We start from the raw sequence: 26,228 nt of genomic DNA, 5'->3' as shown, positions 1-26,228 counted from the left end.
TTCACAACTTACATAGCATCCTTTCAACTGGGGGGGTTTAAGGACTACTATTACAAATTACCCCTAATGTTCTAATTGTAGAAATTTTTATTTATCAGTTTTTATTAAAATGAGATATAGTGTTCTAAAGCCTGTATGAAATATATTGATTGTGTAATTTTATTGTAGTGTTTACATCAAAATGTCAGTTGAGTACTGAACTTTCTACATGTTGAAATGGTTTAATTTTTTTTACTTTTAGCCACATAAGGAAGATCCTTAACAGTTATTTCTCAACAATTATATAGTCAACTGATGTAACAATGGTACTAATATTGGGACGAAGACTAAACAGAGAGGATCTCGGAGTGCGTGATTCACCAGCAACAAAGCGTAAAGTTTTTGAAATGGACCCTAAATCTCTGACAGGCCGTGAGTTTTTTGACTTCTCTTCAGGATCATCCCATGCTGAAAACATACTCCAGATATTTAATGAATTCCGAGATAGTCGTTTGTTCACAGATGTTATCATTTGTGTGGAAGGAAAAGAATTTCCTTGCCATAGAGCTGTTCTCTCAGCCTGTAGTAGCTACTTCAGAGCTATGTTTTGTAATGACCACAGGGAAAGCCGAGAAATGTTGGTTGAGATCAATGGTATTTTAGCTGAAGCTATGGAATGTTTTTTGCAGTATGTTTATACTGGAAAAGTGAAGATCACTACAGAGAATGTACAGTATCTCTTTGAAACATCAAGCCTTTTTCAGATTAGTGTTCTCCGTGATGCATGTGCCAAATTCTTGGAGGAGCAACTTGATCCTTGCAATTGCTTAGGAATCCAGCGCTTTGCTGATACCCATTCCCTCAAAACACTCTTCACAAAATGCAAGAATTTTGCATTACAGACTTTTGAGGATGTGTCCCAGCATGAAGAATTTCTTGAGCTTGACAAAGATGAACTTATTGATTATATTTGTAGTGATGAACTTGTTATTGGCAAAGAGGAGATGGTTTTTGAAGCCGTCATGCGTTGGGTCTATCGTGCTGTTGATCTGAGAAGACCACTGTTACATGAGCTCCTGACACATGTGAGACTCCCTCTGTTGCATCCCAACTACTTTGTTCAAACAGTTGAGGTGGACCAACTGATCCAGAATTCTCCTGAGTGTTATCAGCTGTTGCATGAAGCAAGACGGTACCACATACTTGGGAATGAAATGATGTCCCCAAGGACAAGGCCACGCAGGTAAGAAGACTGTTTACATATTAACTACAACATAATTAACAACAATTTTTGTTTTTGAAATATTTTAAAACTTTCTTAGTGTAATCTCAGTGTAGTCATATGTATCGTCTGCATGTTGCTTTATATAATCTGAGATTTGTTTTGGATTACAAATCATTAGAATTTCTTTCCCAGTGAAGACTAGATTCAACAATAGCATTTTTTGTTACTGTTATTCTGAGCTACGAGATGGCATTGCAGAGGGTCTTTGCAGCTCTGCATGTTTCAACATATTTCTTTAATTTCTCTTAACCTTTGTAGGGTACCAAATTTATTCCACTTTTTTTTTCCCTAAAGATCTTTGGATGTAAGGTAGCTAGAGTTTGTTAGACTCCATTGGACTGCCTCTACTTATAAAAAACAATTTGTATATTCACAGACTAACCTTTTTCCTAACAGACAGCATGAAATATAGAGGTGAAGTAAGTAAGCTGATACAGATTGAGGGGGTTCTCAGATGTAAAACCAAGGCTTCAGATCTTTTCTCATTGCCACAGTTACTAGATTTAAAACACCTATAGATTTTAATTCATAAACTGTAGAAAAATAATCTTTATGCCTTAATAAGGGAAGGAATAGTATTAAACGTGTTTTACTGTGAATAAGCAAAAATTGGCTATTGTGAGAAATATTATAGTAAAGAATCTTTTAAATATTTTTCTAACAAAGCTAACTTTTTTGGTGTGTGTGGTAAAAAACACATAACATAAAATTTACCATCCTAACCATTTTTAAGTGTACTGTTAATAGTGTTAAATATATTCACATTGTGTGAAACTGATGTTTGTTTTCCCATACCATCTCCACTTTTTCTATAAATTTACTATAGCGTAGCTCTCAAACCACATTTTTGGCATTGATTTTGATTATCATTGTTTTGGCATGTGATTAAAATTCAACATATTGTGAGATAGCATGTTTTTAGTTAAAATTCAGCATATTGTGAGATAACATGTCTTTAAACTCTACACTAGTTTGGATATAGCAATATTTAATCTGTTTCTAAATATGTAAAATGAAAATTATGATAAATGGTGCTTACTTCACAGGTTTTGCCATTGCAACTATTTAATGCAGTAATCCTTAAGCTTCTCAGCATAGAAAGTGGCACATAGGAAGTGCTTTAAAAATTATTGGCCATTATTATTTATATAGTGTAGTGTTGGTCTGACCCACTTTAAGAAAACTCCCAGTACTTGACAGTCTGAACTTCTTTATAAATTGGATACAATATTGAGTAACTATTATTACAAAAATTAACGTAGGGGCTTCCCTGGTGGCGCAGTGGTTGCGAATCTGCCTGCCAATGCAGGGGACACGGGTTCGAGCCCTGGTCTGGGAAGATTCCACATGCCGTGGAGCAACTAGGCCTGTGATCCACAACTACTGAGCCTGCGCGTCTGGAGCCTGTGCTCCACAACGGGAGAGGCTGCGACAGTGAGAGGCCCGCGCACCACGATGAAGAGTGGCCTCCGCTCACCGCAACTGGAGAAAGCCCTCGCACAGAAACGAAGACCCAACACAGCCAAAAATAAATTTATATAAAAAAATTAATGTAATATTTCTTCGTATTAGGGTTAGAATGCATTTTCTCTTCAAAGTCAGGCGACTTTAGTTAAAAGTAACTGTTTTATAAGAAAGAAATATAAGGACTTTCCTAGTGGTGCAGTGGTTAAGAATCTGCCTGCCAATGCAGGGGACACGGGTTTGACCCCTGGTCTGGGAAGAACCCACATGTTGCGGAGCGACTAAGCCGGTGAGCCACAACTACTGAGCCTGCACTCTAGAGCCCGCGAGCCACAACTACTGAGCCCGTGCACCACAACTACTGAAGCCCATGTGCCTAGAGCCCGTGCTCCGCAACGAAGAGTAGCCCCTGTTTGCCGCAACTAGAGAAAGCCCGCATGTAGCAACAAAGACCCAACGCAGCCAAAAAAAAATAAAACAAATTTTAAAAAAAGAAATATAAAATACTTTACTCCTAGTCTTTTAACAAAGAAAAAAAACTACAGTTGTATTCTATAAAATACACTGATGATTTTTTTTAAGTTCTTCCATTTAGGACTGTTAAGAGACTTTGGCTGAGCCTAAGAATGTGACAGACCAAGGTTCTTAAATGTATTAATTAAGAAAGCTAAACAGCTTTGGGGCTGTTCCAGAACTTTTCTGGGCAAATAGTGTCTTTCCAAGGGGAGAATCATATATTTTTACAAACAGAATCCCCTGTGGTAGACAGAATGGTTTTGGGTCAAATAGAGTTAATAATATCTATCCCCCATATCTCCCATCTGCATAGGATTAGAATAGGGACCAAGGAATATATGTTGTAGAATCAAAAGTCATTTATATTAAAATTATTTGTTTATAAAGGTATGACCAGAATGAAATCAGAGTGCAGCCTAAAGGTAATTAGGCTTACATTATAACTAGAGAATTTTCTGATTTTCTTAGTTATTTGATTTACAAAAATACAATTTTACATCCAATTTTTAAGGGAACCAATCCATTTCATACAGTGAAACACATCTGTATAAGATTATGATATCACTTTTCTTTAGGTGGCCAGTAGGAAAAATATCAAACTATAGTTTTATTGAATTTGCAGACTATTGTAAATATAATAGCAGATATTTATTGTACGTAAATTTTATATTTTATGTATTACATGAGGAATCTGGAGGAATCCTTTATTTTACAACTCTGCCATCACCTTCTATCCTTTATATTCTGTCTTCCACTTACCTGTTACTGCATGTTAGTACTAATCACTAGGAATTTCCTTATCTGAACAATATGTATTATTTATACAGGTTCTCATCTTTCTGAGAAGCTACAAACTTTGTAAGAGGAGTGATGTCTCCACTTCTTCAACTGCAGCTCACTCCTCTGACTTCTGCTCCAGTCAGTCTACTGAAACTCCTCTCAATCAGGTCATCAGTGACCTTCTACTTGTTATTTGTTAGCCTCTTTGCAGTCTTTATTCACCTTGACCTCTGTTTAGGATCTGACATTTTTAATTGCTTTAATCTGTCTTGAAACTCTCTTCCATTAGCTTCAGGGGTACAATTTCCCTCGTGGTCCTCTTCTCCAGCTACTCATTTTCAATTTGATAGCACTTTTTCTATTGTTTGAAATGTTGATATTCCCTTGGTTAACCTCTCTTCGTCTTGCCTTGATACTTTCCTAGATGATCTCATCTATTCTCATGGTTTTGATTACCATGCTTGCTATTGACTATCAAAACTATATCTCCAGCCCAGACTTTTTCATTCGTTCAATCATTCAGCCAATGTTTTTTTTTAAAATTATATACATATAGTTATACATATATAAAATATATATATTTACTTGAAGATGCATCTTTAAAACAATAACATAGGCAAAATTAACCTCAAAGTTAAGAATGATTCTTTCATATTGTTTAATATCCAATCCATATTCACATTTCCCCAGTCTTTTCCAAACTGTCCTTTAATGAACCTGGATCCAGTCCGGGACTACTCATTGCATCTGGTTATTTCCATGAAGTCTTTTATTTCAAAACAGTTTCTTTTTCATGATTCTGACTTGTTCATGGTCAAGTTGTCCAGAAAAATATTCCACCTTCTGTATTAGTCTGATTGCTTCCTTATGGTGTCACTTAGCTGCATTTAGCTGTTTCCTGGAAACTGGAAGTTAGCTTCAGCTCGATGGAGACAAGTTAAATATTTTTTATTAGAATTCATCGTAGGTAATGTATATATCACATTGCATCACATTGGGAGGCACAGCATATCTGGTTGTTCCACCATTAGTGATGGCAAAGATCAGCTCTGGATTAGGGCAGTGACAGTCCCATCCCACCACTGTGCAGTTAGGTTATACTCTTCACATCATCCAATATTTCTTTAGTGTTTATTGTGTGCCAAGTATTTTCCAGAGCTCAAGCCATACTGGATAGTCTACCTATATATACACCCATGTGTCTCTTAAATGACAGAAAAAAACTCAAGATACATTCTATTAGAAATGGAGTGTGATGGCAGGTTTCTAGGAAGAGGATATAGAACATAAGACCATGAAAACTTTGATACTCGGTACTGCCAGTTGTAAACCTTGGGTATATAAAGAAGAAATAGTGGAGACCAATCACAGAAGGAGTAAAGCTTAGGAATAGTTGTTTTTACTAATATAGGTTATACAACTTTAAATTTCTGGGGCTTCCCTGGTGGCGCAGTGGTTGAGAGTCCGCCTGCCGATGCAGGGGACATGGGTTCGTGTCCCGGTCCGGGAGGATCCCACATGCCGCAGAGCGGCTGGGCCTGTGAGCCATAGCTGCTGAGCCTGCGTGTCTGGAGCCTGCGCAACGCAACGGGAGAGGCCACAACAGTGAGAGGCCCGCGTACCGCAAAAAAAAAAAAAAAAAAAAATTCTGTACTAATGTATAATACCGTTTTTAATAAACACATAGTGCAAGCCCCACAATGTGTCAAGAGTACTGGCTTCAGAATCAGATAGACCTCTGGACTAGAACCTAGCTCTAATAACTAGTTAATTCTGTGATGCTGGGCAAAGCACTTTAACTTCTCTATGTGTCAGTTTCCTCATCTGTAAAATAAGCATAATACCATCTACCTTGTAAGATTGTTGTGAGGACTAGAACTGTCATATGAAAAATGCATAACCTAGTATTTGACACAAAAATGCTTAATAAAAATTATTGCTGGTTTCATGAATAATCAAAATAATTTTAAATTTGTGCTATACTTTTATAGAATAGGAAATGTGGTTTGAGAGACAGAAATGCTTGCTATCAAATGGTCTAAGTGTAAATTGTTCATACCTATGGAAAAATATCTGCCACACTCCATTAAACAATAGATAGCTAAGATTAATAAGTTCATCACTTTGAGTTTGGAATTGGTTAAGTACTTGTCTCTTCTAATACTTTCTACTACCTCTTGTCTGATAATCAGTTACTATATAATGAAAATAGGAATCTGATTGCCATAATGAGGACAAGGTTCAAGTTCTTATTGAGTAAATCAGTGAGAAGACTAAGGTTAAGATTTTTTTTTTTAAGAAATAAAATTTTAGAACTCAGTGTTCTGAATTTTTGTTCCAGTCCCTCTTAAGAGTGATAATCTACTATATCATCGGATGCATGATTTACCATTTTTATACGTGTTAGTTCATTGTTATTTTGAATTCATTTTTACATAAAAGTACTGTGCCTAAGTCTCACTCTACTTGACCCTTGATATATCAGTTCTCATCCCAAAGGATATCTCCCTGTTACCAGTTTTTTAAAACTCTTTTTAGAAATATTCTTTGCATATAGAAGTGTGTGTGTGTGTGTGTGTGTGTGTGTGTACACATACGTCTCTACTGTTTTTTATACAGACGGTAGTGTACTTCTCTCACAGTTCCTGCACCTTGTTTTTAATCACTTAAAAATATCTTGGAGTTGGGCTTTCCTGGTGGCGCAGTGGTTGGGAGTCTGCCTGCCAATGCAGGGGACACGGGTTCGTGCCCTGGTCCGGGAAGATCCCACATGCCATGGAGCGGCTGGGCCCATGAGCCATGGCCGCTGAGCCTGCACGTCCGGAGCCTGTGCTCCGCAACAGGAGAGGCCACAACATTGAGAGGCCCGTGTACCTCAAAAAAAAAAAACAAAAACAAAAAACTTGGAGGTTGTTCTATATTAGCACTTATAGGTCTTCATTTTTGTTTTTACTCTTCATTATGGAAAATTTCAAATTCATTCTTTTTAAAGAGATGTATCACATTTATGGATACCATAATTTATTTAATCCATCTCTTGGTGATGGACATTTGGGTGGTTTCTAGATTTTTTTCAGCGCAAACAGTGCTCAGTGAATATTCCCATACATATGTCTGATAATTTATAGCATAAATTACTAGAAGTGGAATTGCTCAGTCAGAGGATATGTGCATTTTAAATTTTGGTAGATATTGTAAAAATTGACTTCCAACTTATACTTCAGCTAAAAATATGAAAGTCCCTATTTCTTCACTCCTTTCCCAGGACGGTGTATTATTAGTTTTTGTAAATCTTTGCTACTCTGGAAAGTGAAAATTTATATCCCATAATTTTGATTTGCATTTCTTTAATGTGGAAGATTGAGCATCTTTTCCTGAGTTTGAAACCCATTTGTAGGTTGTTTTTTTCCTCAGTTCATTGAACTCTAGTGTATCAGAATTCTGATTGCAAGTAATTGAAACCAGCTCACCAGCGTAAGCATAGAAGACAGATATATGTATTAAAAGGGTACAGGAAGTCGTTATCTTGTAGAACCTAAGGACAGGAATTCAACAGGACTTCCAAGAAGACTATAACAGGCTACAGAAAAGCCATCAGAAACCAAGCTGTGCTTCTTAACGCTTGCCTCTGCTTTTCTCTGCATATCTGCATCGTTCTCTCTCACTAGTCTGGTTGAATATGACCACTCATGGGATTTGGTTTCTATATTACAAGTTCAGTCACTCAGAGAGACTGAATCTCTCCCATCTCATGTGGAGAGATAATCTCTGATTCAGCTAGACAGCCTTCTCTGAACAGTTACCTGTGGCCTTGGGAGCAGGATCATGTAGCAGAAAAGTGATAGCAGAAATGCTTGTCCCATATGTAAGAGCAGACAACCCAGTAGTGGCTATTAATAGTAAGGTATGGGTTTTCTCCTCTTTTCTTAACTTAAGGCAAAAAGAGGGGGTGGAGTAATTTATGTTAATTGGAGATAACAAAAAATAATATCCATATTCCCATCTCCGAGAGGTAGCACTGTGGCATTTGGCTTTATTCTTCCCTTTTATTCTCTAGGAATTTATTATTTCTTTTACAAAGTTGTAATCTATTTCATAGTCTGCTGTTATTATTTAATATATGGTAAACATGTTTTCCTGACATGAAATCTACAGTGAACCATAGCCATCCCACCCACATTTGAACTCTTCCTGATTTTTTACCAGTAAGTGAGATGAACATCTTTGTGGCTATATAAGCACATCTGTGATCAGCTCCTGATAATAAATTCTTATACAGTTGCTTATTTTTAAGAGTAAACATTTTGAATCTTTCACTCAGTACAACCATTTCTTTGTAGAACCCATTCTGTCTATTCCAGTTTCAGGTGGAAAGCCTTACCACACAAGCTGAAACTGTCCTTACTAAGTTTAGAAAGCCATAAGGTTTATGGCTGGCATAAGCCCCTTAAGGGGTCATTTATATTCGTTTATATTGATGAACCATAATCCAGTGATTCCTCTAGGCTTAGAAACTTTTTTTTTTTGATACAGTAAGATCAGACTGTTAGGGGCAGATTTAATGTTAATTATGAGAGACTGATAAACTCATTTATCTTTTAGTTTATATACATGTATTGGCAATAAGAAGTGGAACTGTCAAACAGACTAGATATTTTAAGTCAACCTTTCCAGCATATTCTCTTACTATGTGCAGGTTGCCAGTTGGGAAGCCAAAGTTTTCTAAAAGGTTGCTTAGAATCCAAACAAAGGGATCTAGTAGATCTTTAGAACCAGAGTCTTCTCAGCTAGTATGGCTTGAGAAAGTCTCACCCACCATGAAATATTCTTAACCAAAAACCCAGTAATGTTCTAGTTAGCTTACCTAAGGTTTCTCTTTTCCTTTAGACAGTAACTTGAATGGGCACAGAAAATGTTTGCCTCTGTGATTATTATTTACTCTTTCATTCATTTGTTCATTCATTTACTTCTTGCTTCTAGGGCTGACCAATCCCCTCTTTTGATATATAGTTAATATATTAAGTTTAGTAACTGTCATATCCTGCAGACTAGAGAGCCATTCGCTCTCTTTATGGCTTAAAGTATCATGTCTCTATTTAAGTTCATTTTTTGGTGTGATGGCTTGGTTTTCAGGTATTTTTGAGTCTTGGAATGGTAAATAGACTATGTCACTAACTCCTCCCCCTTCTCCCAACTTCCCACTGTATGGAAACATTTCCTTTTGTGTTTTTTAAATATATTGTTATTTTTCTTATTAGCCAGGATCACCTTTTGACCCCTTTTTTTAAAGATATTGTTTGTTTGTTTGTTTTAATGAATTTATTTATTTATTTTTGGCTGTGTTGGGTCTTCGTTTCTGTGCAAGGGCTTTCTCTAGTTGCGGTGAGCGGAGGCCACTCTTCATCGCGGTGCACGGGCCTCTCACTGTCGTGGCCTTCTCTTGTTGCGGAGCACAGGCTCCAGACGCGCAGGCTCAGTAGCTGTGGTGCACGGGCTTAGTTGCACCGCGGCATGTGGGATTTTCCCAGACCAGTGCTCGAACCCCTGTCCCCTGCATTGGCAGGCAGATTCTCAACCACTGCACCACTAGGGAAGCCCTGACCCCTTTTTGTTGATGAAAGTTAGTTTGGCAGTTCATCTGGCATGTTTGCCTTGATAATAAGTGGGTCTGTTATTTCAGCTAGCAAGTCCTTTATTTCACCTTTTGAGATTTTTAACTGAACCTGGTAATTACTATCCATTTTACTGATTTGGTTTAGAATATTCTGTGGATTTATAATTATTTTATATTTCACATAAATCAAAGAATGTGACCTTTTAATTTGATCTTTTCTCAAGTTTATGATAAAAGAGTGCGATGACTTTTTAAAAAATATTTACCAATGTAGAAAAAAGATAATTTGCTTGTCACACTTTCATAGGAACAAATGGTGAGACATAATACTAAATCAGCAAATATTTGTTAGTTTGTCACAGCAGAAAATCAGAATTTTCATTTAAAAGGGTTAATAAAGTAACATTCACTCTAAAAAATAGATTACATGGGTATCCAGAATTTTATTCATCCTATACTATCATCTTGGCCGCTTTTTTATTCTAGTCACCGTTATCAGCTGCAGCAACTCATTTCCTTTAAGGCAGTCATCTTCCTGCCTGAGATAAGTATTTTTCTGAGCTCAAGAAATAAAAATAACTATTTTATTGAGTTAACAGTCTCTAATGAGAACACCAGACTTGTCTCTAATTAAGTTAAAAGCCATTTGGTTGCAAATAAGATCTTCAGTCAGGCAAAACTACTAGTTTGCTGATCCTTTCAGATACTTACACATACAGACAGTAAAATAATCCCTTATTTAGTGAGACTAAATGTTTTAGCCATTAGCTTTTTGTGCTGTTTTCTCTTCTTGTTCCAAGGTGCAAAACAGACAATATATGTTTACTGGGCTAAGGAAGTCTTGAAAAAGCAAGCAAGTTCAAGCAAAGGGAAAGTATAAAACAAGTAAAATGCTATAAGGAAAGTATAAAACAAATTTCTGTCAAAATTCTATGTAATAATTAACTTGATTTTGTATTAAAACTATCAGGAGTGACTGAACCCCAGTGACAGTATTTAACAATTTTTGTTTTGCTCAATCAGTAAATAAGACTTTTAGGAATATCACGTGGGTTTGTCTTAGAAGTATTTTAAGTAAGATTTTAGGAAATAATACGTCTATGGAAAGAAGGATAAATTAGTCATTAGTTATACTACTAAATGTCTGGTGCTATCCACTATTTACTTTTAATATTTTCATTTGGCAATTATTTGGAAAATAGTAAATATTATTGATAGTATTTGAGTCCTTCTGATAATATTTTACTATATTCTAGTTTAGGGTAATATAATTTGCTGGGTTCCTAAAAGTAATTTTTATTGCATCTGTGAACAAAATTCTTTTCTACAATATATATTTCTGATTTTATAATGGAAAAAGTATGCCTGGCATGGACTAGGTGAATGATTGTTAGTTGAAATAGCTGTGAGTAAGTGTAGCTAGAATATAGCAGCTCTGTTAAAGGGACATACCAATGTTGCTTTACTTTGTTTTTTTCTAGTGTAATTGTAAAACATCACTCTAAAACTACAAATAAGTGTTCTGATGTTGTCTTTTTTCCCTCCACATTTAAGTAAGAGAAGAGGCATTGTTAGCATTTTTCTTTGTGAGACTTAATATCGTAGCAGTCATAAAATGCAATTACAAGACTTTTTCATTTCCATGAGCCTTATGAACAAAAAGAAAAGGCTTGGATAAGCTTTTAGTTTTTCCTGTCAGTATCTTTTTAAACTACAAAGTAAAAGAAGCCAGTAATTAATGTAAACTTTGGATTCCCTTAGTGCTCTTAAAAGTTGTCTCTTCCACTCTAAAAGTAGCCCATGCTCATTATCATTTTGAAAATTTGTGTTGATATAAAGGAGGAAGCCACACAATCCAGAGAAAACCATCATTAGCACTTTGGTATGCTCTCTCCAGACACATTATTTACATAGTATTGATCAGACCTTCTGTACAATTTTTCATCTTGCTTTTTTCCTTTAGCATCCTTTGTTATAAACTCTGTTAACATCTTTAGTGACCACCCAACACTTTGAATTGGATTACCTTAATTTACTTAACTTTAGAAAAATTACTTTTAGGGAATTCCCTGGCGGTCCAGTGATTAGGACTCTGCGCTTTCACTGCCTAGGGCTCAGGTTCAATCCCTCGTTGGGGAACTAAAATCCCACAAGCCATGAGGCACAGCCCAAAAAAAGTTTGTTTATTTATTTATTTATTTTGCGGTACGCGGGCCTCTCACTGTTGTGGCCTCTCCCACTGCGGAGCACAGGCTCCGGACGCGCAGGCCCAGCTGCTCCGCGGCATGTGGGATCTTCCCGGACCGGGGCACGAACCCGTGTCCCCTGCATCGGCAGGCGGACTCTCAACCACTGCGCCACCAGGGAAGCCCAAGTTTATTTTTAAAAATAGTGTCTGAACAAGTACATATACGTCTCTAAAGGGTACTTAGATTGTACTGTGAATGTTTTTTTAGAACTAGCAATCTGATGAAAAAGCTCCATTTTCCTACACTTAGAAAAAGTGCATTATCTTACCTTGTGTGGTTATGCATATCTGAATTGCTGCAAAACTGCATTTGAAAGTCATCCTTGATATTACCAGGGTTCCAATTGAATTAGGTAGGATCTTTGGACCATTTTATAACTTTTAAGGTAAAACTCATAGAAAAAAAATTACCCATAGAAATTTTCTGTGGAAAGATGATGTCACTAGATTACTTGTAAATGTTCTCAAAGTAAGTAATTAGCAAGCTGTATTAGTTGGCATATACTGAGAGAATAAACTTAACAGTTTACTTTATAATAGTGTTCTACTTTCTTTATGACAATGGTATGCTTTTAGGGTTTTAAACAATCTTGAGGGTATTTTAATTTATTATTTTTGCATTCTTATAATAATTATTTTAGGTCAACTGGCTATTCTGAGGTGATAGTTGTCGTTGGAGGCTGTGAACGAGTTGGGGGATTTAATCTTCCATACACTGAGTGCTATGATCCTGTGACAGGAGAGTGGAAGTCTTTGGCTAAGCTTCCAGAATTTACCAAATCAGAGTATGCGGTCTGTGCTCTAAGGAACGACATTCTTGTTTCAGGTAAATAAAGAATTATTACAGTAGCTACTTTTAATTTAATCACAGCTTGGCCATTTTAAACCATAACAGTGTCTCAAAAGAAAACAGTGAAAGTAGATATGCCCACCTTAGGCAGATCGTATTATACAACAAATAAAACTGAAAATGACTTTTTGCTCTTAAAAACAGGCACAAGATGATGCAGAATGATTTACAAAAGATTCTCCAGAAAATGCCTTCAACTATATCATATTTTTAAAATTTATTTTATTGATTTACAATGTGTTAATATCTACTGTATAACAAAGTGATTCAGTTATCATATATAAATTCTTTTTCATATTCTTTTCCATTTTAGTTTATCACAGGATATTGACTATGTTCCCTGCACTAAACGATAGGCCATATCATATTTTAAATGCTCTCAAATGCATATAGAATATGGTACAATTTTTTAAACTTTTACCTGTTTACTTTGTTTTAAGGAACACAGTAACGTATGCAAAATGAAAAGTACTCAGTTAATCATCTCTAATCCACCCATGTTTTCTGAAATTCTCCCCAAAGTTTATGAAATAGGATTTTCCTTAAAATTCCTAACTTGAACTTTCATTATAATATGTGATATGTTACCTCTAAAATCAAACAGACAATAAAGTGACAGACTTATATACAAAGTATAACTATAGGATCTATAATCTGAAGTTTAATTAAGTTTGTTAATTAATTTGTTAAATAATTTTACCACCTTTGCAGGTTACTATATTACTACACATTGAACAGTATAACAACACATACTTTATTTTGTACAATGGTATACTTTTTAAAAAACGGGTGATTTTTTAAAATCTTTCTAGAATAATTCTTTTGTCCGGGTGCTTCTGTTGTCTGACTCTTAAATGAACAGTCTTACACATTTGGTAAATTCATATTCTACATTTTATTATTTGGGGCATATAGTTATTATTTCTCAGGATAACAACTGACAAAGTTAAATCTGCTCTGTAGGACCATTTCCATTTTAAGTTTTAAGAGGGTCCTTGTTTCATTTATTGAACTGAATTCTCAAATTCTCGGACTGGGTGAGCTCAATGTTTTCATTATCTATGCCTTTGGCAAAGATCCCTTGGTGATATACATGTTAGTGTGTGCGCATTGTTTTGCATTTAAAGGTGGAAGAATCAATGGCCGTGATGTCTGGATTTATAACTCACAGTTAAATATTTGGATCAGAGTTGCTTCTCTAAATAAAGGCAGATGGCGTCACAAAATGGCTGTCCTCCTTGGTAAAGTAAGAGAAATCACTTTTTATTATTATTGCTGTTACATTTCCAGAATGCATACCACAGATGTATTCTTGATTTTACTCACCCTCTGGGTATTTTGGACTCAGACTGTATTTCCTTCCATTTCTAACCTCAATACATAAACTGAAGATATAAACAATTTGACACTGTACTTTTGAATGGGTATTTTGTTCTCCCAACTAGGAATTTGTAGCAGTGCAGCACATTTCTCTTCTCAGGCACCAGTGCAGTCCAAATAACTGAGAAACATTGGAAAATAAAGGAGTTACACCAAGTACAAAAACAGGCCAATGTCTAATCCAAGCAATCTTTTTCCTTTTACTGACTTTGGCATTCAGGCCAAGATATATTTATGTAGAGTGATATTATTTTATCTTTTTTATTTGTACAAGTAGGGACAAAACAAATAAGTGTTAAGATAAACTCACCAACATATTTTAAAGCAAACTTATTATTGGCTGCAGCTAATAAATACGAAAAACATATAATTTGATTCTGGACCATTTACTGTCCTTAGGAACTTGAGAATCACTTGTAGACTAGTGATTTTTGAATCACTAGTAGACTAGTAACTTTTTTGAAGTTAAATCTAATATAAAAAGCTATTACATAAAGCAGATAAAAATACAGCTGTGTATCAAGGGCTAACTTGGACTCTTTAGCCCTTCCCTGCCTCTGTCTCTATCAGCTCCTCCAAAGCCACTTCAAATTAATGAGCAATCTAAATAAAAGCAGCATACTTGCTCGCACATTTTTTTTGAAGTATAGATGATTTACAATATTGTGTTCAAGTGTACAGCATAGTGATTCGTGTTTTAGGGGTGTTGTTTGTTTGCAGCTTATATTCCATTATAGGTTATCATAAGATATTGAATATACTGCACATATATTTTTGTCTGGTTCCCTAGGACTCTCTTCTAAAAAGATTGCTGCCTCTTAAGCCCTCTCTTGAAGACATTTTAGAGCCACCAGTGAGAAAGCAGAACTGCTCTAGTTGGAACAGAGATAATGCCAGGAACCCTTCCTACTCAGCCACGCATCATTTCTCATTCCCTCCTCCTATCTCCCGACAGAAGCGTCTTGAAATCTCTATACTATAGAATAATAGAGCTTCTCAAAGCGCAGTGTGAAAGCTATTGTTAATTCCTAAGGGTATTGATCTACTGTGTTGCTGCTGTCTATAAGACCAGTGAAATAATGAGGACTTGGAGGTAGATGTAATGGAAATAAAATACTAATAGAGTATTTTCTAAAACCACTGGTTTGTTAGTACCGTTTGTTAGTACAGTTATACAGTTTTGGTAGCTGTACCTCAAGGATGACAAAATATTACTGGAAAGGGGCAGCTAAAATAATTAAGGGGTTGAAAAGAGATGAGGTCTGACTAAAAACATTATAATTATTTAGTCTGAACATACAGAGGCATATGAAAAAGATTGATGTCTCAAATATCATATATGCATTGATGAACACAAATTTATTTGACAAATATTGGTATATTTGACTTGAAGGTGCCCAAAACTTGGAAGCACTAAATCAAGAAATAAAAGCAATCCTTCCTACCTTATACAGCAAGTACTCAATTCATGGAAAACAGTTATCCCAAAAATTACAATATAGGCTGAATTAAAACACAGAAAGTTATTTAAAGTTGTAAATGCACTCTGTTAAGGAAACCTAGGATAATTTGGAATATAGAATCTTAGAGCAAGAAGACATCTTAGAGGGCTTCCCTGGTGGCGCAGTGGTTGAGAGTCCGTCTGCCGATGCAGGGGACACGGGTTCGTGCCCCGGTCTGGGAAAATCCCACATGCTGCGGAGCGGCTGGGCCCGTGAGCCATGGCTGCTGAGCCTGCGCATCCGGAGCCTGTGCTCCGCAACGGGAGAGGCCACAATAGTGAGAGGCCCGCGTACCGCAAAAAAAAAAAAAAAAAAGAAGACATCTTAGAGAATATTTAATGTAACTTCTTTAGTTTACAAAGAAACTGAATCCAGAGAGATCGAGTCATTTGCCCAAGGTTGCACAGAAAGTGATAAAACAGGGCAAAAGCTCAGATTTTCCTAATCTAGAGGCCTTTTATCTTAAGGCGCACAGCATATATTTTTAGTTTATGCATGTAGGGGAATAGTAATAAAGTTTAATCTTCAAAATTATGTGATAGGTACTATTATTGTCTACATTTTTAAATTGAGGAAATTAAGATGGAGTCTCAGGATAGGTAAACTGCCCAAGCAAGGTCTTACTTGCAGTGGCAGAGCTAAATATGGACCTACCTCTCCTGATTTCAAAGCCTGTACCTTTACGTACTACATTGTGTCACAGTTTCCATACCCCTTCTAGCTGCATGACCTTGAATAAGTTACTTAACCTCTCTGGGCTGCCTGGTGTTGGGAGAACAAACCCACCAACAGATAATTTTAACATAATGTGAGAAATGCAAGATTGAAATAGTATTGGCTGCTGAGGAAATTTGGAAGAGTACAGAAAGATAGATTTGTGGGCACACTTGAATGACAGTGTATAAAGTTTGGCCTTGACCCTTAGGCATTCATTGTTAAACTAGTAAAAGGAGTTGATGAGGTGTTTTAGGAAGATTAATCTGTGGTTTAGAGAGTACAAGAGTGGAGACCAGGAGATGGAGAGGTATGAAATGATATGGACCCCAAGGATGGTGGCAGTGGGAAACAAAAGGAAGGGACAGATGTGAGAGATGCTGTGAAAGAACGCTCGGTAGAACTTAACAGTTAATTAGATATGGATGCAGGAAAGAGCTGATGATGACTGTTCATTAAAAGAATTATAGATGTTAAACAGGAGAGCTTTTTTTTTTTTCTTTTTTAGGAGAGCTTCTATAGGTTAAAAGTTTCTTGTATATCTCGTGATGCTTAATGGATTATTCTGCATGTAACTGATTTAATTAATGGCTTGTTGATTAGTTCATCTGCCTTACCTTCCTCATATTTGTGAAAAGAAAATGTACATGGAAGCCCTTTGAAATACACAATCTAGAGTTCATAATGCATCAGGTACTTTTCTAGGTACTGCAGGGACTAAATTAAAGAACAAGATAGGCCCTGCCTTCAAAGATCTCACAGTCTAGTAATCCTTACTTAATACTTGAGTTTCATAGCTTTTATTACTTTATAATATTCAAATATTTTCACCATCCATGAGTATGAGCATTTATGCTAAATCCTGTAATTCTCAATGCAAGCAATACTGCTCCTAAGGGGATGAAGATTGGTTCTTGGGCGGGTGAAAAAAATCATACTGTTTTGTGTATAAAGCACAGATACAATATATAAACAGATATACAATATATCTGTGGTATTAAAAATTTCATTGGAGGGGGCTACTATGAAAAAAATGTCTAAAAAGGCTCCTTGGTGGTGGTGAGAGAATGATAATTTTTTTTAAAGGTCCAGAAACTGAGCTAAATATATTGCAATTACAGTTACCAAGGGCTTTTTAAAGGGGAGAGATCCCTTAATTCTTTAGCTAACTAGTTAAAAATTCAAAATTTTGATAATTAAGATTTCTCCATGTATTTTACATATAGGTATATGTTGTTGGAGGCTATGATGGGCAAAACAGACTTAGCAGCGTAGAATGTTATGATTCCTTTTCAAATCGATGGACTGAAGTTGCCCCCCTTAAGGAAGCAGTGAGTTCTCCTGCCGTGACTAGCTGTATAGGCAAATTGTTTGTGATTGGTGGAGGACCTGATGATAATACTTGTTCTGATAAGGTAAGCCATGCTCTCTCTCTTTTTTTTTTTTAATAGAAATTACCGATGATATACACAAGAAGAGAAATATGGAAGGCCTATCAAGTAGGTAGTTTGGTCCCTTAGTGTGAGGGGGCTTTTAAAAATTGTCTGGTACTTTATACTTTGGGAGGAAAACATTGAGTTTCAAGTTACTAGAATGAGATCATAATATATCCAACAATTTTCTGTTAAAAGTGTGATCCAGTCTTTTTGAGATGAGACTGATCTCAGCGTTATACTATAAACCATTTAAAAACTTTTTACTGGTATAGTTTACAAAATCAAAAAATTATTCACATAAAACAATTGGGGAGTGAATTAGCAAAGGGTAAGACACTGTACTGCTTCCAACTGCGTCATTTTCTGCATACTTTGAAAATATTCTTAGAACAAAGAAAAGAAAAGAAAACCTCTCTAATGTAAATATAGGATGGCTCAAAGCTGCTGCAGTTCATTGAATTCCTGAGACGAACATGTGCCATCCTGACATCTCAGAAAATACCCCGTTTATTCTGCAAACAAGTGTCTAATGCCTAATTCATTTAGCAATAGTTTACTGAACTTTGTCAATCAATAAATTCTTTTTCTAAATTAAATTTTAATATAATGTCAAATGTTACATATTTAGAATTCATTAATTCAGAATTTGTGATAATTCAAAATATACTGAATTGAGGTTCGCTGGTGTTCTTCTGAAGAAAGGACTCCCTAAACATGTAAAGAAATTATATTCAAATTGAGGCATACTTATCCTATATAACAGAATTTATAAGACTGTTATTTTTAATGGAAAAAAAAAGCAAACCTGCTAGCCATTCAACTTGGAAACAGTCTGTGTTTGTTTCTTACTCTATTCTGCTTGATAGTAATAAGTTTGTATTTCTTTTGAGAATTTCATAATTCAGATATTTTACTCTCAAGCCAACCTCCCTTAATTCTGTGAATTAATGGGATTTTATTTTTAATCATGTTTCTGTATATTGGCAGACTTTTTATTACGTAAATTTGCATTTTTGTTGAGAAAGTTTAATTAAGTACTTCTATATATTATTAGGTTCAATCTTATGATCCAGAAACCAATTCTTGGCTACTTCGTGCAGCTATCCCAATTGCCAAGAGGTGTATAACAGCCGTATCCTTAAACAACCTGATATATGTTGCTGGTGGACTGACCAAGGCAATATACTGTTATGATCCAGTTGAAGATTACTGGATGCATGTACAGAATACATTCAGCCGACAGGTAATAACATAAAACAATCCAAAAGAATAATCAATGTAGAGAGACCAAGTACAGGACCAGTATGAATATACAGTAACTTCACTATTTATGTGTTTCATGTATTCTTGGATTATTTCCAAAAAAAAATTTTTTTAAATAAATAAATTTATTTATTTATTTTTGTCTGCGTCGGGTCTTCGTTGCTGCCCACGGGCTTTCTCCAGTGCGGAGAGCCGGGGCTACTCTTCGTTGCAGTGCGCGGGCTTCTCATTGCGGTGGCTTCTCTTGTTGTGGAGCACGGGCTCTAGGCGCGCAGGCTTTAGTAGTCGTGGCACGCGGGCTCCAGAGTGCAGGCTCAGTAGTTGTGGCACACGGGCTTAGTTGCTCTGCGTCACGTGTGATCTTCCTGGACCAGGGCTCAAACCCATGTCCCCTGCATTGGCAGACGGTTTCTTAACCACTGAGCCACCAGGGAAGTCCCTCAAAAATTGTTTGAACTCCACATAAAGCATATGGTATTCATGTTTTGAACTCCTTCCAAGGAATTTATTGAAATAACTTACTTTTGTTTTTAATTTTTAAATTAATTTTTATTGGAGTATGGTTGGTTTACAATGCTGTGCTAGCCTCCACTGTACAACAGAATGAATCAGCCATACACATACAGGTATCCCCTCCCTTTTGGACTTCCCTCCCTATAATAACTTACTTTTTACCATCCCATGGTAAAGTAGGTATTGCTCTTGGGCTGTTGGGTTTTTTTCCCCTTGACCTTTTTGAGACTCCTACTCCAGTTCTTATCCCTCTCTCTAGCACATTTTCAAAAGAGAAGAAATGCTCTCAAACTGGTTTCTTTCCTTCTGCAGTTAGAAACTAGGTAATTTGTTGTTTTTGTTATAAAGAAAATGGCTATACTTGGGTCTCTTTCATCCACACTGCACTTGTACCCTTATACGGCCTCTACCCCTGCCCCATAAAGGCCTTCCCTTGGCCTTTTGTTTCATGGTTCTACCCTCTTTCCTTCCACCATCAAAATGCTTGATGGCTCTGATGCTGGGAATCTGGCTCTACCTATACCACTCTAGGGATATTGTACTCCCAAAGGTCATTAATAATCTCCTGAGTCTCATTCATGTTCTCTTGTTTTTTCTACCCAACCCTTAAATATGGGTATTCCTTGAGCCTCTTTTCCCTGCCCTTTTTCCAGTTTATACTCCGTTCCTGAGTGATCACATTTACTGCTCAGTACTGATGACTTCAAATCTTATTCTCCATTAAAGCCTCTCTCCTGTGCTCCAGACTCAAATTTCAAACTGCCTATTTGATGTTTTCCATGGCGTTCCAAGACTTCAGACTTAAAACAGAATTCACCTCTTCCCCAAGTTTACTTTTTCTGTTTCCAAACAACCTAGTGAATAGAAAAACTCTGTTTCTCCCCAACAACACTTCTGACACCAGATATGTGGGTTTATTCCCACACCAACCAATCTCTGTCTTCAGCTGGCGTCTTACAATTCAATTCATTTCTGACATGACCTGAAATTTGCTTCAGGTTCCACAGGTTAAGGACTCAGTCCCACAAGACTGCCACCACTTCTTCACATGCCAGTCACAAGTCTCAGGTTTTCACCAGTACTTCTGATAAATCAGCTATAAATCAAGGTTTCCACAGCTCCCTCCTTGGATTCAGTAATTATGCTCAGGAAAACACTTACTTATGTTCACAGGTTTGTTATATGATAAGGTATATTACAAAGGACATAGATGAACAGCCAGATAAAGAAGTACCTAAGGTCAGGTCTGGAAGGGTCCTAAGCAGAGAACCTTCTGTCCTCATGGATTTGAGGTGCACCACCCTCCTGGGACATGGGTGTGTTTACCAACCTAGAAGCTCTCCAAATCCTATACTTTTGGGATTTTTATGGAGGCTTTATCATGTAGACATGATCAGTTATAATTCAGTTTCCAGCCCTGCTCCCCTCTCCAGAGAAGGGAGGGTGGGGTGAAACTTACAAGCCTCTAATTGTGTCTTGGTTTCTCTGGTGACCAATCCCCATCTAGGAGCCTAGCAACAGTCCCTCCTTAGAACAAAAGACACTCCCATCAACCACGAAATTGCAAGGGATTTAGGAGCTCTGTGTCAGGAACTGGGGGCAGAGGCTGATACGTATTTTCTATTATTTCACACCTAGAAACTTAATTTTAAAAATTTTTCTTTCTTTCTCTTAAATTGAATCAATCCATCATATCAGTTCTGTGTCCTCAAGAGTTTCTCCTATTCTTTTCCATTCCTGTGGTTCCTGCTTTTGTTCAGGTTCTCATCAGTTCTTACCTAAACTAAAACAGTATTTTCTAAGTAGTGTTCCTTTCTCTAATGTCTTGCTTTTCTAACCCATTTTACCACCAGTTATTTTTCAACAAATCTAATTATGTCTCTCCTCTGGAAATGTACTGAATAAAATCTAAAAGTTCTCCCACTTCATTCTAGGTCTTCTGTTGTCTGACCTCTTCTTGCCTTTTCAGCTTCACTTTCTTCACCTTTACCCAAATTACATTAAGTGTCTGTTGCTTGCATTTGCTATCCAGATGGTATGTGTTCTTGCCTTGATTCATGTTGTCCTCTTAGCCTTTAATGCCTTTTCTACCTTCTCTGTTTGTAATTCTATTCTACTCATCTTTCAAGTACCACTTAACAGTTACAACAAACTGAGGTTGCCCTGTTAAGAATTAATCTCTTGTTTTTCTGATCTGTCACTACACTTACACCTCTATTATGCAAGTGATAAATTTCCTTATAGTTATAAATGTTCATTTCTATACTGGAATTCAGTCTTCTTAGGGATACTATGTTTTCTAACTCATCTCATGTATCTTGCATTGATTGATTGGTGCTCGGTAAAAATTTTTTTTTTTTTGGCTGCATTGGGTCTCCATTGCTGTGCTCGGGCTTTCTCTAGTTGCGGAGAGCAGGGGCGAGTCTTCGTTGCGGTGTGCGGGCTTCTCATTTTGGTGGCTTCTCCTGTTGCAGAGCACAGGCTCTAGGCATGCGGGCTTCAGTAGTTGTGGCATGTGGGCTCAGTAGTTGTGGCTCACAGGCTCTAGAGCACAGGCTCAGTAGTTGTGGCGCACGGGCTTAGTTGCTCCCCGGCATGTGGAATCCTTCCAGACCAGGGCTTGAACCCATGTCCCCTGCAGTGACAAGTGGATTCTTAACCACTGCGCCACCAGGGAAGTGCTGCCTACCCTTTTAATACTAATCAAATGAAAAATGATAAATCAACTGTAATTTCATGGTAGACAGCTATTTGAGTCAAAGGTTGTGGGTTTTTTTAAATGCTTAGAATGTTGAATGACAAAAAAAGAACTGAAAAAATGAGCTCTTTTTTTCCAGTCCTAATGGACCCAGACTTTTTCTCTGTTTTTACCTCACCATTTCCATGCCTTTTGACTTTGCATAATTCCTAAAATCCACAACTTGCTATATTAAACATTTTTTGCTTTTTAACTTTCATTAGGAACATATTTTTTTTTACTGACTGATGAAGATTTTTTTTTTACCCTTCTTCAGTGGACTAGGTATTTAAAATGTCATTAAAGTTTAGAATAATAATTGAAAAGAAATCTGATTCTTTTTCTTTATTGTTGGCATTTTAACATTTAAGCATTAAGCATTATAAAAAATAATAATTAAGGAGAGGGGTATATTTTACAATATTAAGATTGTGTTTCATTTAAATCATGAAAAATAACATTAAAACTTCATGTATTAATGAATTATTTTTCTTACTAGCTGCCATTACTCTTGAGACTCTCATAGAGTGAAATAAACTACTATGCAAGTAATTTCCTGACATGAATGAATATCTGTTCTGAAGGTTGCTTGCTTCATTTAATTCTGAGCACTATTTATGAAATTATGTTAATAACAAGATCCTATAATTATATAGTTTAAGAATCATCATCAAAGTGACTGTAAAGTTCAATAGTGCAAGCCAGCTTGTACTTGAAAACTAAGGATGTTGTCTTTTATTGTGTTCAGAACTTTCAGAATTTATAGAAAGAGCTCATTGTGCTTTAGATGGAAAATGTTATAGTCTGGCACATAATTGGTACAATTCATGGGTGGTATTTTACATAAAAGTTTGTCATTCACTGATGATAATGGGCCCCAAGTCAATATGGGTGTATATAAACTCTAATGTAGACATTTTAAAATACTCACTAATTCTTCTAGACCCAAAGATATTATCCTCTATTATAGAAATCCACCAAGATTTAATTTTTTCTACAAGAGTGAAATTTATGTATAGCAAATCTGATCAAGTAAAAATTTTTATTGTACTCACTGGTAGAACCCATCTCATTGTTGGTTATGTGGAAACAGAATAATAATATGCAATAACTTTCTAAATTAAAGTGAAATTTAAATGTAAGAATAATTGACCTGCAGCATAACCAGATTCATGCAATAGTGAGACAATTTTAGTGTAATTTCTTTCTTTGAAGAATCACTCGTATCCTTGCAAGAGTATTTGTTTTATATAGTAATTGTATTATTGACAGAGAAGAGTAAAATTTAGCTAAGAGTCTCATTGCATGGAAAGTTAACTGTAAAATGTTATCTGGGGAGTTTCTGTGCCCCATCCAAGGTCCCTAATAACAGTGCTTCTTTAATTTGGTTATAACTCTCATTCATTCATTCAACTTGTGGGTAATCCCATATAATGAATAATGTTCCTACCCCTTGATCATGTAATAGCCACTTTCTATAATAAAGGACCTTCCTGTAATAGGAGAAGCAAGTCTACAAGGATGTTTCTGTTCAACTACCATTAAGTTAACTAAAACCCTTCTCTCAGTCCACCACCCCCACTTCACCTCCCATATCTTGACCCCAATTAGTGACATATATTCTATCTTAACACTCCCTTCACCCATGCAAATTTACCTAGTATTCACACATAGAGCAGGAGTTGGGCAAAAGGGAGTTTATTATTTCATGTCTCCTCTTTTGACTGTGTTAAAGCATGTCTTATTTTACTTTTCAGTTTGCTACCAAATCTCTTACTGTCAACAGTTAATTTTTTTTTTAATTTGGTTGAACAGGAAAACTGTGGTATGTCTGTATGTAATGGTAAAATATATATCCTGGGTGGAAGACGGGAAAATGGAGAAGCCACAGACACTATTCTCTGTTATGATCCTGCAACAAGTATCATCACAGGGGTAGCTGCAATGCCCAGGCCAGTGTCCTATCATGGATGTGTGACTATTCATAGATACAATGAGAAATGCTTTAAGCTCTAAAACCAGGATACCTCACCCAAGAAGCCACAGCAATCCAAGATGAGAGGTTTTAAAAACTCCAGAGTGGGAACTTGACATATCTCCTTTTTGCAATATGCACAGAAAAGTAAAAATAATAATTGTCGTGCCTTTCTCCCCAAAATATCAATCTTTCAAACTGTAATAAAGCCTTTTCTGTAATTGGGAAAAAAAAATTGTTGTTGTTGAAGGTAATAGTGGTCTTTGCTTGGGCTTTGAGAGTGTACCTTTGTATTTGTAAGAAACCTATGTGGAGTAGGAAATAATGTCTGCCTGCATACCTTTTAGGAATTTGTGAATGGTCTCTTCATTTATGTATGTTTATCTGCAAGACTGTATATTCCTTATTTTGTCAAATATATGTGTATGTGTATATATATATATATACACACACATATATAAAATTGCATGGCAAGTTTTCATTTAGTTTGACTCATATAATGCTTAGAATACTTAGAATCATTCTAAGGTGAAAAAACCAGTTTTAAAAATCTTTGTCACTAAAAAATACATCCAAATTGATTAATTTTATTGTGGGGTTTTTTTCTGTAATTGATAAAAATGTAATGACAATCTGAATATCATAAAATACTGAATTGTTATGACTTCATTCTTAGAATTATTTTCTTATATTAAAGGTGTTTTGGGGGGAGGAGATACAAAAGCAAGTGCCCCTAAAATGGAGATTAAAATTACATGTTATTTCCTAAGAAAAAATCATCTAAGACCACTGAAGGGAAAATGACCCACTGTGGCTCTCAAAAGTATTTATATATCATCTCTAAATCCTCTAAGGGATGCGCCTTTTCTTGAACATGGCAGAAGAGTTGAAATCTACTTTGCAATATTATCTTGTGAAAAACAGGGACAGATTTTCTCCTTAGCCCAGTAGGGTTTGACCTCATTACTATGGTGCTTTGGGTGAGGACCTCTTCCTGGGTATCCTACTTTCTTGTGAACAGCTAAAAATCCTGGGAGTCTCTACTGTTAAGCTGCCCTTAAAGGATAAAGCAGGGACCACCTGTCTCAGTGGGTCCATATTTCTTTTAAAATTAGCTATTTGAAGAAACTAACAGCAGTAGTTGCAGTCTTCTAAGATAAATCTTTCATTTGGTACCCATTGTTTAAAATAGTGATCAATATTCTCAAGCTTCTCTACATCAAATTGCCTTTGTTTAGATGTTTCAACTCCAGTTTATAAAGCTTAGTGGTTTTCAGAGAAGAGTGTAAAACTTTTTCTAAGGCAAGTGGAATGGCAGGAACTGTAGCATACATGATTATTGATATTCCTGGGTGGACAGATATAATAATTTAAAACATTTTAGGGATGTTCAGGTAGCCTGCTGTATTTCGACTTCCCCAGGCACTATTGTTGTCTGACATCATAATTATATACTTGCCATAGGAGAAATGATGCAAATATGTGATTATAGTGTCACCAGATTTCTGTTAAAACCAAGGTAGTAATCAAAAACCTAACATTGATAAACTACTCTTTCTTTCTCATTTTAGAATGATGCAAAGATTTCAAATAAACCTATACAGCATCAACTTTTAATGCCTAGCTGGAATCTGAATTCTGAGGAAAACTCTAATTATCAAAGCAATTCAGAAACCAGTTTTCTACCATTTTAGTTGAAAGACAATAGTAGATACAATTGGGATACTTGTTTTAATTTTAGAGTAAACTTCTACTTCTGCATCATACCTTTTGTAGATAATGGAACCTATGTAGTTCAGAAATTCTTTGTGGTATATGAGAAAAGTGTTTTGTTAATGCTGAGAATTATACAAATGATACTTGTTATTTTCATGTGTATTTGTAAGATCATGCCCATCCATAAATAGACACTTCACACAAAGAAGACTTTCTCAACATAACCTGTATTTTAGTACTTTCGTCTATTATAAAA

General features: G+C 36.1%; 1 protein-coding gene across 2 annotated transcripts; it reads left to right on the top strand.

Moving 5' to 3' along the window:
• Positions 1-302: 302 nt before the first annotated feature.
• Positions 303-24,297, top strand: KLHL24 (kelch like family member 24; the record flags this gene model as incomplete). 2 transcript variants are annotated; one of them, XM_079704957.1, is made up of 6 exons in its annotated part: positions 303-1,222; positions 12,528-12,712; positions 13,864-13,982; positions 17,559-17,747; positions 18,823-19,011; positions 24,097-24,297. In XM_079704957.1, the coding sequence occupies 6 exons, from the start codon at positions 303-305 to the stop codon at positions 24,295-24,297; spliced, it is 1,803 nt and encodes a 600-aa protein (XP_079561083.1). The 2 variants fall into 2 exon arrangements, with proteins under 2 accessions (XP_079561083.1, XP_079561084.1); XM_079704958.1 differs by lacking the exon at positions 303-1,222 and adding an exon at positions 4,115-4,191.
• Between the last annotated feature and the right edge of the window lie 1,931 nt (positions 24,298-26,228).

This window comes from Hyperoodon ampullatus (assembly GCF_949752795.1).
Source record: "Hyperoodon ampullatus genome assembly, chromosome: 5".
Classification (NCBI taxonomy): Eukaryota; Metazoa; Chordata; class Mammalia; order Artiodactyla; family Ziphiidae; genus Hyperoodon; species Hyperoodon ampullatus.
Note: the sequence above shows the minus strand (reverse complement) of the source record. Positions and strands in the feature narration are given on the sequence as shown.